This window comes from Heterocephalus glaber, unplaced genomic scaffold (genome assembly GCF_053883595.1).
Source record: "Heterocephalus glaber isolate CG9 unplaced genomic scaffold, H.glaber_assembly_v1.0 deba00000347, whole genome shotgun sequence".
NCBI classification, from domain to species: Eukaryota; Metazoa; Chordata; class Mammalia; order Rodentia; family Bathyergidae; genus Heterocephalus; species Heterocephalus glaber.
Window position 1 is genome coordinate 5,808,274 of NW_028258143.1, and position 16,573 is coordinate 5,824,846.

At 34.0% G+C, this 16,573-nt stretch overlaps 1 protein-coding gene across 11 annotated transcripts in view; it reads left to right on the plus strand.

The window, feature by feature from the left end:
* Positions 1 to 16,573, plus strand: part of Lrp1b (LDL receptor related protein 1B) — a 1,848,437-nt gene that overhangs the window by 798,189 nt on the left and 1,033,675 nt on the right. For 9 of the 11 annotated variants that reach the window (XR_015445151.1, XM_087195526.1, XM_087195530.1 and 6 more), the window contains 2 exons: positions 9,761 to 9,880; positions 15,447 to 15,575. Coding sequence is in view for 9 of the 11 variants with exons in the window: in XM_087195526.1 (XP_087051652.1) it covers positions 9,761 to 9,880; positions 15,447 to 15,575 (249 nt within the window). In the remaining 2 variants the exon portion in view is untranslated. Of the gene's footprint in view, positions 1 to 57; positions 688 to 5,236; positions 5,622 to 9,760; positions 9,881 to 15,446; positions 15,576 to 16,573 lie in introns of those variants that run through there. The other 2 variants (XM_087195552.1, XM_087195555.1) reach the window with 2 other exon arrangements.

Consider the following 16,573-nt stretch of genomic DNA (forward strand, 5'->3'; position numbering starts at 1 on the left):
TCCTTGTGCCTCCACCTGCCCAACCCGTCAGAGATAGACCATAGTCGATTTTCTATTTGTTCCTCCTGGAACACAGGTTATTACCTGGCTCTTTGATCCAGTTGAGATCCTGGCTGATGCTAACATGTCAATGATATTTTTATAAGTTCATAACATTTGTAATTCTTAAACTGCACAAAGTGGTCTTAAGAATCACCATATCCATACATACAGAGATAGATACGTATAATCCCTACATCCTTTCACAAACCAATCTAATATTTTTAACAAAACAATGTGATATTCAGTTCCATCATTTTCTCATTTGTATCAGGAAAAGGCCAAACAAAACTACAATGAGATACTCTCTCACCGTAGTTAAAATGGCTATAGTTATTTCTTTTAAAAAATGCTAACAAGGATGTGGAGAATAGGAAACTCTCATACAGCATTGATGGGAGTGTGAATTAGTGCGGGCATAGTGGAGAGCAGCATGGAGGTTCCTCATAAAACTAAAAATAGGTCTACTATGTGATCCAGGTATTCCACTTCTGGGAATATATCCAAAGGAGATACAGTCATCACATCAAAGGGACACCCGTGTGTGGATGTTTATCCAGCACTACCCATAATAGCTAAGATGTTAAATCAACCTAGGTGCTCATCAACTGATGAATGGAAAATGTGAGGAACACCTACACTATTCAGGTATAAAAAACAATGAGACCCTGTTGTTTGTACCAGGGATGGAGCTGGGAGTTATGTTACATGAAATAAGGCAGATGCAGAAAGACAAGTGCTACTTAGTTCTCTCTCGTGTGGATGTTTAAGAAAAGTGAACCTGAATGTAGGGGAGTGGTTGTTAGAGGTTGAAAAGGGCTACGTGGATGAAAAGAATGTAAGAATGTGGATGTGATCAGTGGGTGCTGTATATGTGCACTGAAATGCCACCCTGAACCCTGTTAATATGTACAATTAATATTTTTAATAAAAGGACTTTGATTCTTAAAAAAAATTAATATTTGGTAAGGTGAAAAACAACTAGTACATAATTATTTATGTAGTAATAGATGTTACATGTAGTCCTATAATTTCTTACTTAAAGTAGAGAGCACATTCCAGGATACCATGTATGACTTAGTTTATTGTTCTATCTAAAGAGAACTTAGAAATAAAAATTCTGATTTCCTTTATGGCAATAGAATATTTGTCATTTAACAAATTACTGAGGAAAAATTTTCTATCCCTTACATTTTCTAGAAGAGTTCGCATAGAACTGGTATTATTTTTTACTAAATATTTGGTAAAATCCTCAGTAATACCACTTGAGCCTAGTGTTTTCCTTGTATGAAAGTTACAAATCCCATTTTTTTAATGAGAACTATTCATATTGTCTATTGCTAAGTGAATTTTGGCAGTTTGTGTCTTTCAAGAAACTTACAACTTTCATCTAATTTATCCAATTTATCAGAATACCATTTTTCAGTGTTTTCTTGTTATGGTTTTTTTTTTTTTTTTTTTGGTACCGGGGATTCTTATTATGTTTTTAATTCTGCATGGTCTATAGTAAATACATTTTTGCCTTGCTGACATTTATAATTGGTTTGATTTATAATTTGAGATTCATAGTTTCCTTTTAGTTTACAAAGTTTATAAAGAACAAATAATATATGCAAAAATGAATCATAAGTGCTAGCAATGAAAAATTGAAAATTAAACAATACTATTTGTAATATCACCAAATATATGAAATTCTTAAGCATGCATTGAACAAAATATGTATCAAATGTACATGGTGGAAACTTACAGGAATAGTTACCTTTCTTGTTGCTACAGAATACCCAGCACTCAAAGTGAAATGAGGAAAGGTGTACTTTGGGTCACAGTTTGTAAGGGTTTCAGTCCATAGTTGGCTGGCTCCAGGCAGGGTAGCATGGCAGAGGGGTATAAAGAGGAGAAATGGCTCATGGCAGGCAGAAGGGAGCAAAGCAGTGAAGAAGTGAGGAAGCAACAGCAGGCTTGCCTTCTTTCTTTCACTTTATATCCATCCAGACTATCTGTTCTGGGTGGTGACACCTACACCCAGGCTTTGGCTTCTCATTTTCTACACTTGATCTATGCCAAACCATCAGTTAACTAATGTGGTAATCACACACCCTTAATCCCAGCATCACACATTTAATCTCAGCATCACATATCCTAGATCCAGCCACCTCCGAAAAACCCTACCTATGACCACATGAGGCCTTCAGGTGACCTATAGATACAAGCCATAACACTTATAAAAGTTAAAAATGACCTAATAAATGTAGATATGTACTATATTTGTGAAGTAGGAGGCTCAGTAGTGTTAAAATGCCATTCTTCCCCAATCTTAGATTCAGCATAACTAAATTCCAAATTGAATTCTATAGAAATTAACAAACTGATTCTAAAATTTATATAGAAATATAATGGATTTAGACTAATGTGTTCTTGGATAGGGGAAGAACAAACCAGCTCTATTTAGAAACTTGTTGTCTTCAAAACTGTGTAATATACTAGAAAAGATAGGCATGTAGATAAATAAAACATGAGTACAAAACAAACCCACCAATATTTGGTCAATTGACTTTTGACAATGTTGCAAGGCAATTCAATGGAGAAATGTCAATCTTTTCAACAAATGGTGCTGATAAATTTAACATTTTTATGAAAAAATGAATTTTGATTTATGTTTTAGTTCATATTGAAATTATCTCAAAATTGACCATAAACTTAAAAATATAAAATTTCTAGAAAAGGTATAGGCTAAATTTGATTCAGCAAGAATTTCCTAGGTATGACTCCAAAAGCAGGATTCATGAAAGAAAATGTTGAAGTTAGACTTCATTAAATGTAAGAAATTTTTATATTATTTGATAAACAACATGATAGTAGACCGGGGCAAAATAACTGAGGAAATTGACTTGCAGGAAGAAAGATTAATTTTCTTTTTCAGTTTTTTGGGTTTTAGTCTCTTGTCATTGCTTCCATTGCCATGTGCCTGTGATGAAACAAAGAATCCTAAATAGGAGGGCATGGTGGTTCAGAGGTGCTCCCATAATGATTGCATGGGTAAGATGTTGGAAGGGGCCAGAAATAAAACATACCCTTCAGGAACACAGGCTTAGTGACCTATTTCTTCCAAATAGGCCCGATTTTCTGAAGTTTCTGCCACTTTCTAGTAATTCTCTCAAATTACAAATCTATAAGTGAATTAATCCATTGATGAGTCTCAGTATTCACTTCCCAAAAACCCCACCTGTGAATATTGCTACATTGGGGACCAAGCCTTCAATATGTGAGTCTTTGGGTGACATACCAAACCATAATAAACATTGAAAAGAAAACTTGAGGAAAAACTATAGGCTGGAAGAAACTATTCCCGAATCATATATATTTGTGTGTGCATACATACATATGTACATTATCTTCAACAATCCATTATAAGGAAACAATCAAATGAATAAAAGAGCAGAATATAGAAGAGAAATTCACCATAGATATCATATATTTTTGGCAAAAAAAACCACGTGAGAAATGTTCGATATCATTAGTCAATAGAAAATGCAAATTAAAATGTTCATAATGCAATAAATATCATTACATACCTTTTAAAACAGCTAAAAATAATTTTTAAAAAAGCTAATATGGCATACAGTGGGGAGAAGACAGCATACTTAGATGACTGATGTATTTGTGGTAGGAATGCAAAAATGTGCAGCCAGATAGAAACAGTAATTTCTTATTGTGTTGCATTGATTAATGGCCAACTTCAGTGGGAACACTCAGCTGAACTGTCAGTGTGGTTCTGGGTATGGAAGACCCACCTGAAGTTGTTTCTGGAATGACATAAAAGGAGAACTAGAGGGGAGGATTGTATGCTGCTGATTTTCATGAAAAAGGTGCCTTTCAGTGGTTTTGCTTCAAAGGATCTTTGGGTGCTGTCTTCCTTCCAGACAGCTTCAATTCTCCTCTTCATCTTGAGTGTTATCTCCTGACTTCCAGCACAGATCTCTCAGCTTCTGGCACAAATCCTTCACCCTAGTGGCACAGACTTTCTAGTTTCTACCACTGGCCCTTGGGTTTTTCCATATCCTTGATATGTACTTGCATGGGACATTGCCGTGGGCTCCAAGACCTTGACTAGATCCTTTGGGTCTCCGGTATGCAGACGGATGTTTTGTGCTCTTCTACATCTGACTCTTGGAAGCACTGATGAATACACTTGTGAAATGAAACACATATTTACCACATTTTCCAATGTTATGGCTTGTGTCTAGATGTTCCCTCAAAGCCTCATACACTCATAGGTGGGGCTTTTCTGAGCTTGTTGGATCTAGGGAGTGTGATATAGGGATTAAAAGCGTGTGGTACTAAATTAGTTCACTGATTGGAATTAGGAGAGTTTTGAGTGTGGTTGAGTGGATTTACTGAAGATGGAAGCCACACCCTGGGTGTTAGTGGTACCACCCAAAAGGCTTGTTGTCTAGATAAAATTAAAGGGAAAGCCAGGCTGGCTGCTTGCTGCTACTGTTTCTGCCTGCTATGCCATGGACCTGGATCGTTTCTCCCCTGCCATATTTCTGTGCTGTGCTGCCCTGCCTTGGAGCTAGCTGACTATGGACTGAAACCTCTAGAAACTGTGTGCCAAAATAAACCTTCTGTCCTTTAACTTTGGATGTCAGGTATTTTGTTGCAGCAATGAGAAAAGTAAGACACCCAGCAATCCTAAGATATATCCAAGTGAAATGATAACCTCTTTACAAAACTAATGTGTTCATATCAGCTTTGTCTATCAAATGCAAACTGAATAAATAAACAGATATGTACATACAATGGAATACTACTCTGCTAAAAAATAGAACTACTGATATTAACAAAAGTATGCATGAATCTCAAAGTCATTATGTTGTCAGATAAACTAGCCTCCAAATAAAACACAATGGATGAATCCATTTAGATGACCTATTGGAAAAGTAAAAACTACTCAGACAGAAAACAGATAAGCGATTACCAAAAAGTGGCAGTGGAGAAATATCACTGCTGAGGCGCACAATGGGGTATTTTAGGATAACAGTTCTGTGTCTTGATGATGATATTGGTTAAACACAATTCATATACTTTTGACAAGTATATGGATTTGCCAAATCTTACAGAAGTACATTAAAAGGGTGTATTTTATTATATTTAAATTATATCATCAAAATAACATGAACAAAAAGTATTTTTAAAATTGCCTAAACGCTGTTTCTTTTTTTTCTTTTCTTTTCTTTTTTTTTTTTTTCTGTACCGGGGATCAAACTTGGGTCCTTAAATGCTGTTTCTTGATAAACCAAAACACACTGAGAATTTGAAGCCAGGACAGTAGTCTAGCACTAGGCAAAGGATTCTGAAAAAAAAGAAAAGAAAATGCCCACTTTACCAGTTCTTCGCAGCATTCTAATCTCTGCAAGTCAGCGCACGCTGCATCTTACTAGGCCAAGGAAACGGCTGAAAGGGTGAATGGTATGACACAGATTATCTCCACTCTAAATATGTCAAGCATGCACCTGCTGACAGGAAGGACTGTCTGGCATGGTAAATAGCTGCATCAGCTTCGCAATCTCTGAGGACACAAAGTGAGTGACACATTTATTTTTTTGACATTCTCCATAGCAAAAGAATATTTTTTCTCATTACTATTATTATAATACTTGTTGGTTAAAAGACTTTATTATACATGCTAAATTCGAGGAGTAATTTATTATTAAAATTCAGAATGAAACATGATCTCAAGTAAAATAATGTCTCACTTAACATATATTTGCCAAATTGCCTATATTATTTTTATCTTCAAGGACTTTCTACATTTTACATTTCTCTCAGGGAAAAACACATAACCTGAAGTGTGCAAATGAAATAGCCCAGCTGTGTTCTCAACTGTCCCACTAAAGTCCGGTACACAATCAATGTGAATTTTTTTATCCTAGCTCTAAAATTAGCAACATAACCCATGCCAAATGGCAATTACTGGTTCTTCAACTTGGAGCTATTTTTATAAACTGAGAAGGAAAGAAAACTTCTAACAGTAATAGTTAGCAATTGTTGGAATCTAGTTTGAATCTATTTCCACTTGATTTTCTCTGTTAGGCTCTTTTTACTGTGAGGCAGGTCAACACAATTTATTTGTACATGTTTCCTAAATAAATGTTTTCTATATTTGTAGAAATGTGCCCTAAATTTCAATGATATTACAGAGCACAACAATCCCTAAAGACTATGCTGATTAGCGTATTTGGTGAAAATTGCTTGTGTAAGTTGTTAATAGGCTCATAGTTATGTAGAAAATTAAATGAGGATGTATGTTTCTTCAGAGAGCAATATTTACATTTTATAGAAACAAGGGGGCTAATATACAAAAGTATTTACTTTCTGTGGTGTTTACTTATGTTAGTGATGTTGCATTCAGGTAAGGAGTTCAGAATTTACCTGTACCACCAAAACTCTCTAGAAGGTACCAACACAAAGTTGGCAAAGCTGGAACTCAATCTTCTAATGTTCAAAAATAAAAAGAGAAAAGAGAAAAGCATTCTAGTATGAAAAGATACCAAGCCCCAAAGTTCTCAGAGTATGTCAATTATTTAAAAAATGAACTATGTTAGGGAGCTTTCTGTGGCTGTGACAAGGTACCTGTGATATGCAACTTAGAAAGAGGAAAGGTCTATTCTGACTCAGGGTTTCAGGGATTTCAGTCCAAGGTCAGCCAGTTCCATTGCCTTTCTGGCCTACAGCAAGGCAGAGACGTCATGATGGATGGGCATGTGGAGGAAGGGTGCTCATCTCATGGTGCGTGGAAACAAAGAGCAAGAGGGCCAGAGAGAATGTGGCTTGGGACCAGATATGGATCCCAAAGTCATGCTCCGTTATCTGCTTGTTGCAACCGTGCCCTACCTCTCTTTTCCTTTAATCAGAGACAGTTTTATTCTGTCATAATGATGAAGAATACAGATTGGATACCATGTTTATATGTCTGTGTTCTTACTCGGATATTCCATCACTCAGGCATTAGGAGTCTTTCTACTCCAGTCTAAGATCCAAACCTATATTAGTATTACATGATCCAGTGATTCTGCTCCATGAAAGGCACTCTGTGAGGACTAATGATCAAGTACCAAATTTTCCATTGTACACAAATAAGCTTTCTAACAACATTAATCTGATCTGTTAATTATGTACATAGTCATTACAATGTTGCATGTAATTAAGCATAAATTCTAAGCAGTTCAAATAGATAACCTTACAATAATTAGTATTGCTTTCACAGTCAAGTCAAATTTGAATTTTAGTTTACATGCTGTTAGTTCGTCATAGTTCTTCATGACCTGTTAGCAGAATCAATATTTACCATTTTTACATAATATCATATACTGTTTAATCATCTCCCTATTATCTCTATGTACATACACTAATCCTCACACTAGATAAATCCAGTAAAGCACAACCTAGGTTGTCCTTTTCCCATGACTTCCTTTCACCTATCATTTTCCCACCTATCACCCCAAACCGTTTGAGGTCTGGCCTTTCAGATGCATTTTTCCCTTTTCTGTTATTCAACTTGCCTCCAAGTTGGTATCTCTTTTCAGTATTCACTCTCTATCCTCCAGGGATTTCAACATTGGGAAGAGTAGAGAGATCAATTTAGGTGTATTTGGAGTTTTGCTTTTGGATTGAGATAGTAAAAAGGAGTAGTTGGGCTACAAGTATTAAGTGGCTAAATGATAAATTTGAATCACTGAATTAATATCAATCAGTTCCTTAAGTTGGAGATCAAATAAATCAGATCATATCTCTGCCTTTATTCATTTTTTTTTGCTGTATAACTACATCTACATTTTTTTCTGGGAGAAAAAGTATATATATACTATAGATAAGGCTGTGAAATAAGAGGAAACCAAGAACATAGCATATTAGAGGGAGAGAGATGAATAGGAACCAGAAAAAGTAGTTATCAACTGTCAAATGCTGCTGATAGGTTGAAGAAGGTGGAGTCAGGCTCCATGATCACCATGGCAGTTACTAGAGATTTGCATAAACAGTTTCTGTAGAGCAACAGAGATAAAAGCTTGGTGGGGATTGGTTTATGGTAGAAATGGAGGAAGAGAAAGAGGGTAGGTAGACATATTTTCTTTTTCTCTTTTGAATTATAAAAAGTATTGGAAGAATTAGGCAACAGTGTCTAGCTGAGGAAGTGAGACCCAGGCCTTCTGTTTGTAAGTTCGGGAAATATAAGAGCATGTTCAACACTGAGAATGAGTTAACACATGCTTCCAAATCTTCATTGAGAAACTGTAGTAAAAAAAAAAAAAGAAACTTTAGTAAATATCTTGGGCTTTTTCAGCCATAGAATCTCTGAAATATTATGAAAGCAACCATACAAAGTATATAAATAATGTGTCTGACTGTGATCCAATGAAAATTAATTAATAAAATAATAGAGTAGGACATTAGTTTGCTAACCTTGATCTGATATAAATGGGAAAAATCATGATTAAGAGAGGAATAGATCACAGCTTGAGTGATAAACTTGCTTATGTGAGAGGGTTGTATGCCAGAAACCAGTGTGAGAGGTTTCATTATGAGTTCAAATAAATTTTGAAGACAAAGGGAACAAAAATATGCATAGGTTGGTAGAAATTGAGTGTAAGCCTAGAAAATCTCTTCTGATTGATTCTCAAAGAAGTAAGAAGCAAGATATTAAAATGAATGAATATTAAGGAAGTGTGGAGTTTTAAGAAGAGTAGACATATTAAGTAATCGTATGAGAGAGTTGAAAATAATTGAACTGAGGAACTACTGTGGATAATTATAAATACCCGGTGCTCAGTTTGAAATGTTTAGATGTTTTTTACATTGGACTTTTTGTTCATTTAATTATTGCTATAATTCATTTCTGAAATACAGGCTACTCAAGCAAATAACAACATACGTTGAATCTTTTAGCTTTAGTCTTCAAAATACTTATTTTTGTCCATATACCAAAAAGGAAAAAAAACAGTAATATTGTTGCAATAAAGTAATAACCCTATTTTCAGACAATAAAATTAGTCATGCATTCTATCCAAATATTTTTCTAGATTAGCAAATCTTATTCCTGTCAGAAATTAGTTTTGCAGTGTATTTGCTCCTGTCACTTTATCTCTGTTTGATGCATTTATCATATTGAATTTTAATATTCTCTCAGGATTTACTAACATTTACTTCAATGATGTATTTATTCTGAAAGACTTCAAATATAATGAAATATATTATGCCTAGTATTTGTATAATATTTTTCCACCAATAAAAAATAAATTATTGAAATGGAATATATTTACATTGATTGCTACAAACGTTACACATGGATTGCTAAATCAAAACAAGCTTGGAAAAGACAGAAAATCAATTGATGTGTCAGGCAGAAAAGGCATGCATACTGGTATCAACCACTGAGTTGACATTTTTCCTCTTGAAATAATTTAATTTACCAGAATTTGAAAAGATTTGTGACTTTGAACGTAGTAATAAGCCAAAAAGTAGAGGACCAAACAGATTGATCTTAAGTTTTATTAATAATACTTCAAACAGATATAAACATATTTTAAAGGCACAGGTATCCTTTCTTCTCTGGATCAATCACCAAAGCAAAACTATCTTAGGAGGATTGTATACTAAAGAATATTTAAATTTAACCAATATACTATATACAGTTTGACATGAAAACTACCTTTTTCCTCTACAGAATTGTTACCCAATTGCCAGCAGTTGAATTGTCAGTATAAATGTGCATTGATCAGAAACAGGACAAGATGTTACTGTGAGGATGGCTTCGAAGTAAAAGAAGATGGGAGAAGTTGTAAAGGTATGTATGAAATGTAATTCTATTTGTGTTAGTTAGCTTTCCATTATTGTTACAAAATACCTGAAATTATTACCATAAAAGATATAAAGGTTTATTTTGTCTCACAGTTTTGGAGGTTTAAGTCCCAGATGGATTAGCACTATTGCTCCTGGGCCTGTGGCAAGGCAATATATCATGGTGGGAATAAATGAGGGAGAAAGCCTGTTTGCCTCATAGCAAGCAATGAAAGAAAGGGCTAAAGAGATAAAGGTCCTATAATCCCCTTTGAGGCTATGTTCCCTATTACCTAAAACCTGCTATGAGGTCTCACCTCATTAGTGCCACATACTAAGCATAAATCCTCCAGTGCATGGGCTTTTGCGTGACATTTAAGATTCGAAGTATGGCACTAATCAAAATCTTTACAAACTTAGTAAGCAGAAATTGGCATCTCTGAGAACCTATCATTTTTATACTCAATATTTACGCTCTTTTTTTGTTTCATTAGAATTTAAAGTTCACACTTAGCCCAAAATATAAAGTTACATATGAATTTATATCAATCAATTTTCCGTATATGCTGCAATAATATAGAAAATGAATAATATAATAATATAAAAAGTGGAAAAATATAGATAATATGAAAAAGGGGAAATGTTTTGGTTAACCATTAAATAAATTTAATTTTTGTAACTTCTTAAATGTGTTATATTTCTTGTATTACTATCATCTACTAGAAAAGTTATTAAATAACTAAAATTGTAATATCAATCATAGAATATTCTTTATAATTTTTGCACTGATAATTCCAGCAGTTCTCATTCTTCGAATACCAGTAGTAATGAATTTAAATATATGTTTGTCATATATACATATATATCTTAATAACTCCCTCTACCATGCTGAAAAATTCTATCATTTCTCCACTGTACTGACTCCAATTATATATAATATGAAACATGTATATATTATAAATTAAACATTATTTTATGTGGCACTTAGAATCTATCTATATATTTTAAATCTATTACACTACATGGATTATTATATTTTTTAATGTGACATATTTATTCTATATATGTTTTAATCTATTTTTTATACATGAAGTTTTATGTATGTGAAAGCAGGGAGTAGCTGGATTGATTGCTCAAACCAGTCATGAGTATTTTCCAAAGCAATTTTGCTTTGCTGATTATTTCACACCTTTTCTTTAGAATTATCACTGTAACCTTAATGTAGAATATTAAAGTTGAAAGAATCCTTAAGGAAAAATCTTGATGACAAAAACAACCAAAGTGAGATCCTGAGATGTTAATTGACTTGCTTAAATTCACACATCTTCTCAGTAATAGAGCTGATAGGAAAACTCTGGTCTGCTGAGCTACCTTATTTTCATCCTGAGGAGACTCACTGGCTTTTCAGGTATACTTGGGACTTGAATTTTAGTTTATTGTTTATTTGTTTACTGTATAATATAAATGTTGTAGAAGATTTATTATTACTTATCAGACCCAGATAGTTCCATAAGGAGGAAAAACTGATACATTTGTGTCACATTGTTTTAAACCAACACTTAAAGTCAGAAGATTACACATAAAATTTTTGACTTTATGAAAAAATCTGGGCAACAGTAGACCTTTCATAATCATCATTGTCAGCCTGGAATAAACAGCACCATATATAAATGTGTCATTGGATATCCTTGTAATTTGTAGTTCAAAATAGCCCTCTCCATTTACATATACCTGTATTGTATCATTCTTACTCATTTACTACAACTTACTCTTGTCACAATCAAGATTTGCAGTTCTTTTTTCAAGGCTAGAACTGAATTTAAAACTTGGACTTCCTAATCTCTTAATGAAATGCATAAGCACAGCCATAGTCCATTTCTTCTGTTGAAGATTTGTAAAGAATTGAATAGCAATTATTTTGGAAGTCACCAGTGGAAAGGGAGATTTTCTCTGTACTCTTTGATGACCATGTCTGAGAATCACTTATACCTCCCTAAAACTGTGTTTATAGTCAGTGCTCTGCCCTGAAAAGAAAAGAAGGGGGAGGAGCAGGAGGAGGAGAAGGAAAGGTGGGGGGATCACGGCTTAGGACCTACCTATTTCACTGTGACCAGTTTTGTGGAATTTTATCACGGTCATGGCAGTATGTTCTGACTAATTACAAAGAACAAAAGAAGTCATTAATCATATATCTTTGCTGGGTAACAACATCATATCAGAAAAGGTGAACTAGAAGCCAATAATATTAAACTTGAAAAATCTGTCAAAGTATAAAGTTCTTTACTTCATTTTACCAAGTGCATGATGAATTTTTCTTTCAGTATCACAGTAGACTTAGTTCTAAGCATTGTTCTTCCTAACCTCAAAAGTACTTACTTCAAATGAGTTATCCATGACTATAGATTATTATAAAGACATCTTAAAATAAGTGCAAATTGGTTCCATACAAATGCATAGCCTTCCAAATTAAACAGCCTCTTGTTTTGCTCAGCAATCTTCTTGCTTTCCCTTAGTAATCTATGTTATTAGTTTGGGTTTACCCCAAAGCCAACTCTGAAACAGAGTTTCAAGCATTTGTTGATGTATTTCTCTCTCTTTCTTTCTTTTCTTTCTTTCTTTCTTCCTTCCTTTCTTTCCTTTCTTTCTTCCTTTCTTCCTTTCTATCTTCTTTCTTTCTTTCTCTTTTCATCTTTTCATTTATTCCTTTTTTATTGGCAGTGAGAGATGATAGAGAAATAGTTTGAAGAATTAACTAGGCTACAACAAAGTTATGCTGAAACTTAAGTGTGTGACAAAATCCTCCAATATGATCAACAAGGAAGTATTCTGCAGTTTCTTAGGAGTAAACCGTTGTGTGCCAGACCTGGTGCCATCTGAGCTGGTACCAGTCCTGAGAGTGACAGGGCTGCTCATGGGAGGAGTAAGGGGCTGCAGAGCCTCAGCCCTAGTCAAAGCCCCGTGCAGGGGTAGGATCACACTGGAGGAATAAGAGCAGACAATATTTGGTGTAACTCCCTCAATAATCCCTTTCAAATTTTACTCAAAGTCTTTCTTATTCTCTTAAAATGTTTTCTTAATTGATTGTTTAGTATTACTCATGAGGTTTATTTTTCTAAACACAGATTTTGTGGGTAGCATCTCTTATTAATTTAACTTATCCTCCTTATTTCTCACGATTCACATTTGTACTGTCTCATACTTCACTTGCTCTCATTTCAGAAGAAGTTTACTTTTTTATTTATTTTTCTTTATTGCCACTTGAAGTTCTACCCAAATGAACTTTTGTCCTAACTTGGATGATCAATTTTTATCTACTGTATTATGTATTTTTAAACATTACTTCTCTACTGTCTAACATCATAGTCAACTAATGCTCCCAATCTCTCCAATACTGAAAAAAAAAAAAAAAAAAAAAAAGCAGAAACACTCAAAACAAAAATTCTTCCTGGACTGTGCCTCCTCTTACAGCCATCATTCCTGCCTCACGACTTCTTTATTATCAATGACCTTTAACAACTGACCACATTTACTTTCTCAGTTTTGTTGTCTTTGCTTCATTCCCCCATCCACTATCTGCTTTCCAATTGGATAATTTAAGTAAAGTAGCTTTAAATAATACTTTTCCCTTAAGATCCAATTAAGATTGGCTTAGATCTTGACTTTTATTCCCTAAGAAAGTTTAGAGTCTTCTGAATATATCTGTAGTTTCCCAGATCTCATATTCTTTTTTTTCTTCACTATAAGCTCCTTCTATTTATGTTCGATTTTGAGATATATGCAACCTTTCTCCCTTCTATACTTAACAGACCAGAGTTAAAACTCAGCTCTTTGCCAATTGGTCCCTCAAATTACTAAGTAAAATTTACTCAGAAAAGGCAATTTGTGTATGTGGTAGAATTTATTGAAAATTTGGAATGAGAAGGTTTTACACAGAAGCTCTACATTACACCAAGATCAGTACACCAGTTTCCCAGTTGATAAATCTAAATGCCAATTTTAATTTTTATTTTGCTGAATGTCTTCATTGCATATAACTCATTTGAACACTGACATGCTTTAAGAAGCTTCTTAACTCCTTGGAGTACTCACAGTGTTCCCATACAGGAGATCTATGGACTCCTTTCTCTTGCCTGCCTTTTGCTTGTTGGCATCTGGTAATGTTTTGCCTAGCCAGTTTTTTCCTTCATTTCCTGTTTCTTTGGGGAAAATCAAACTCTTTTTTTCTTTTAAATCTACTGTGTATACATTATTGACATCCGAATACTCTAGGACAGGTCTCATGCTACATATATTACCCGTCCCATATTTCCAGTTGCTTGTTACATATTTTCTCAAGGATGCTGTACAGAAATCTCAAATTTAAAACAGATAAATCAAATTTATGTGCCCCTTCCCTGACATCTCTGCTCAAATTTTTCTTCCTATATTTTCTATTTCAAAGTCAGTTCACTGTTCACTTCTGTCATACCAATCATTTTTCAAAACTTATCTATTCTACTTTTTTTTTCTGTCCTTTTATTTTTTTTTTTTGTACTGGGGATTGAACTCCGGTCCTTGTGCTTGCGAGGCAAGCGGCGGAACCACTGAGCTAAATCCCCGACCCCTTTTCTGTCCTTTTGACAAAGGATCTTGCTAAATCATTCAGGCTGGCCTTGAATAATAATCTAGATTGTTCTTTAGATTCATCTAAGTAGTAAAGTTTTTATATAATATTCTGACTTCATTCCCAAACAACTTTACATAGTTGTCTATGTTTCTGTCATAACTCGAGTATTCTTTATTGTAAGAAAATGCATATAGCATCATACTAATATTTCACTAGACTTGTCTCATGTAAGGAGAGAACACATATTTTTGCAATTCTCTTTTCATCAGAGATTAGTATAGTGGTTAGTACATAGGACAGACTGCATTTGTCTAAATAATTAACTTTTGATAGTACATCTTTTTATTTTTCTGGTCTGTTAAGAATCATTGAATATCTACTATTTATGAAGTTTTAAACTAGACGATAGATGAAGAAACTATACAGAGAGGATGAAACAAGTAGCTGAAGGACCACAAATATTAAGATAAATTTTAATTAAGATAAATTCTGAATTTAATAATTCTTGATAGTTTCCCCTTTTTAAATTAGTGAGGGTGATTTATATAGTGTGTCTCACCACTCTTATTTAATGTGTTACTTAAAAATCATGTTTCTAGACTAATTCTCTGTTAACATAGTGAAAAATTTGGGGTTGTAAACTCTGGTAATATTCAACAAATATTTATTGCAGTGCATTTTGAACCTTTACAAAATTTCAAGGACTTCTCACCTGCCCATCACAAATGTAAATAAACGCTCCTTTATAATGTATGATTTAGCATTAAATTTGATAATATATTTCTGTAATTATCAAGACAATAATGAATTTGACTTTCAGTTAGTGTGGTTTAGAGAAAATTTTAGTTGTCAGGTCTATTTAAAACAGTACCATAATTCCAAAGTTCAAATACAAATATTTTCTTCAAGGAGAAATAACTTGTTCAAGAATGAAGCTGCTTAAATATGTTGCCAATTTTCTTTTTAGATCAAGATGAATGTGCTGTTTATGGTACATGCAGCCAGACCTGTGTAAATACACATGGATCCTATGCCTGCGGGTGTGCAGAGGGCTACATAATGCAGCCAAACAACAGGTCTTGCAAGGCCAAAAATGGTAAGCTATGATGTTTTTTGTCCATTCAAAATTTCGTGCTTCCTTTTTAAAATTCCTTTTCATTAGAAATTTTCCTTCATTTTAGTGCACTCTTCCATAATTAGATATCCAGAACACTTCTTTCAGTTGTCACTGGTTATTATAAACCTTTTTTTTTTCATTGCAAGGAGTTTCCAATTAGCAAAAGTTATTCAAATGAGATGAATTAATTGATCTGAATCATCCATCTCCTTTCTGGACATTCCTAACAAGAGTCCTTAATATATTCCTAACAGACTTTGGATTGCCTCCAAAATTAATGCTCCACATAATAAAATGATTTGCTAATACATAAACCAGATCTTGTTATTCTCTTCCTTACATTTCTCAAAAGTTTTCACTCATTCTGAGAATATAGCGTGTACCACTCACAGGACAATGAAAGCCTAATTATCTGGTGCCTTCACCCCTCCAGTATCATCTCTCCTTACTCCGTCCTGCCAGGGTCAACTCCAGCTGCAATGATTTCCTTCTCTTTCTTGAACTATAGTGGCCTTACTTTGGAGTCAATTTACTGGCTGGTGTTTGTATGTTTATTTGTTGCCTGCTTTATGTTTATCTGCAATGTTTACATCAATGTCTCAGTCCTAATATTCAATTTTCAGCTGAAATATCAACATGTAAAATGACCTTCTCTAACCATTCTATTTAAAACATACACTCTCTCTCCCTGTATTGCTCCCTTATTTTGCAATTTTATTTTCTTTATAGTGCTATCATTTGAAATGCACTCCTTTACATATTTATTTTCTTACTGCATGATTTCTCCAACATAATGTAAAGGAAGGAAGGAAAAGAGGGAGAGAAGGTGACAAAAATGGAGGAAAACAAAAGGCAGAGATAAGAGCGGGAGAAAAGGGAAGACTGAACTATCTTTCTAATTAAAGTTAGTAAAAAGTGTCCTATATTCTTCAATGATGTAATTTTATGTTTTGAAACCGCCTTTTACTGCTTACCTG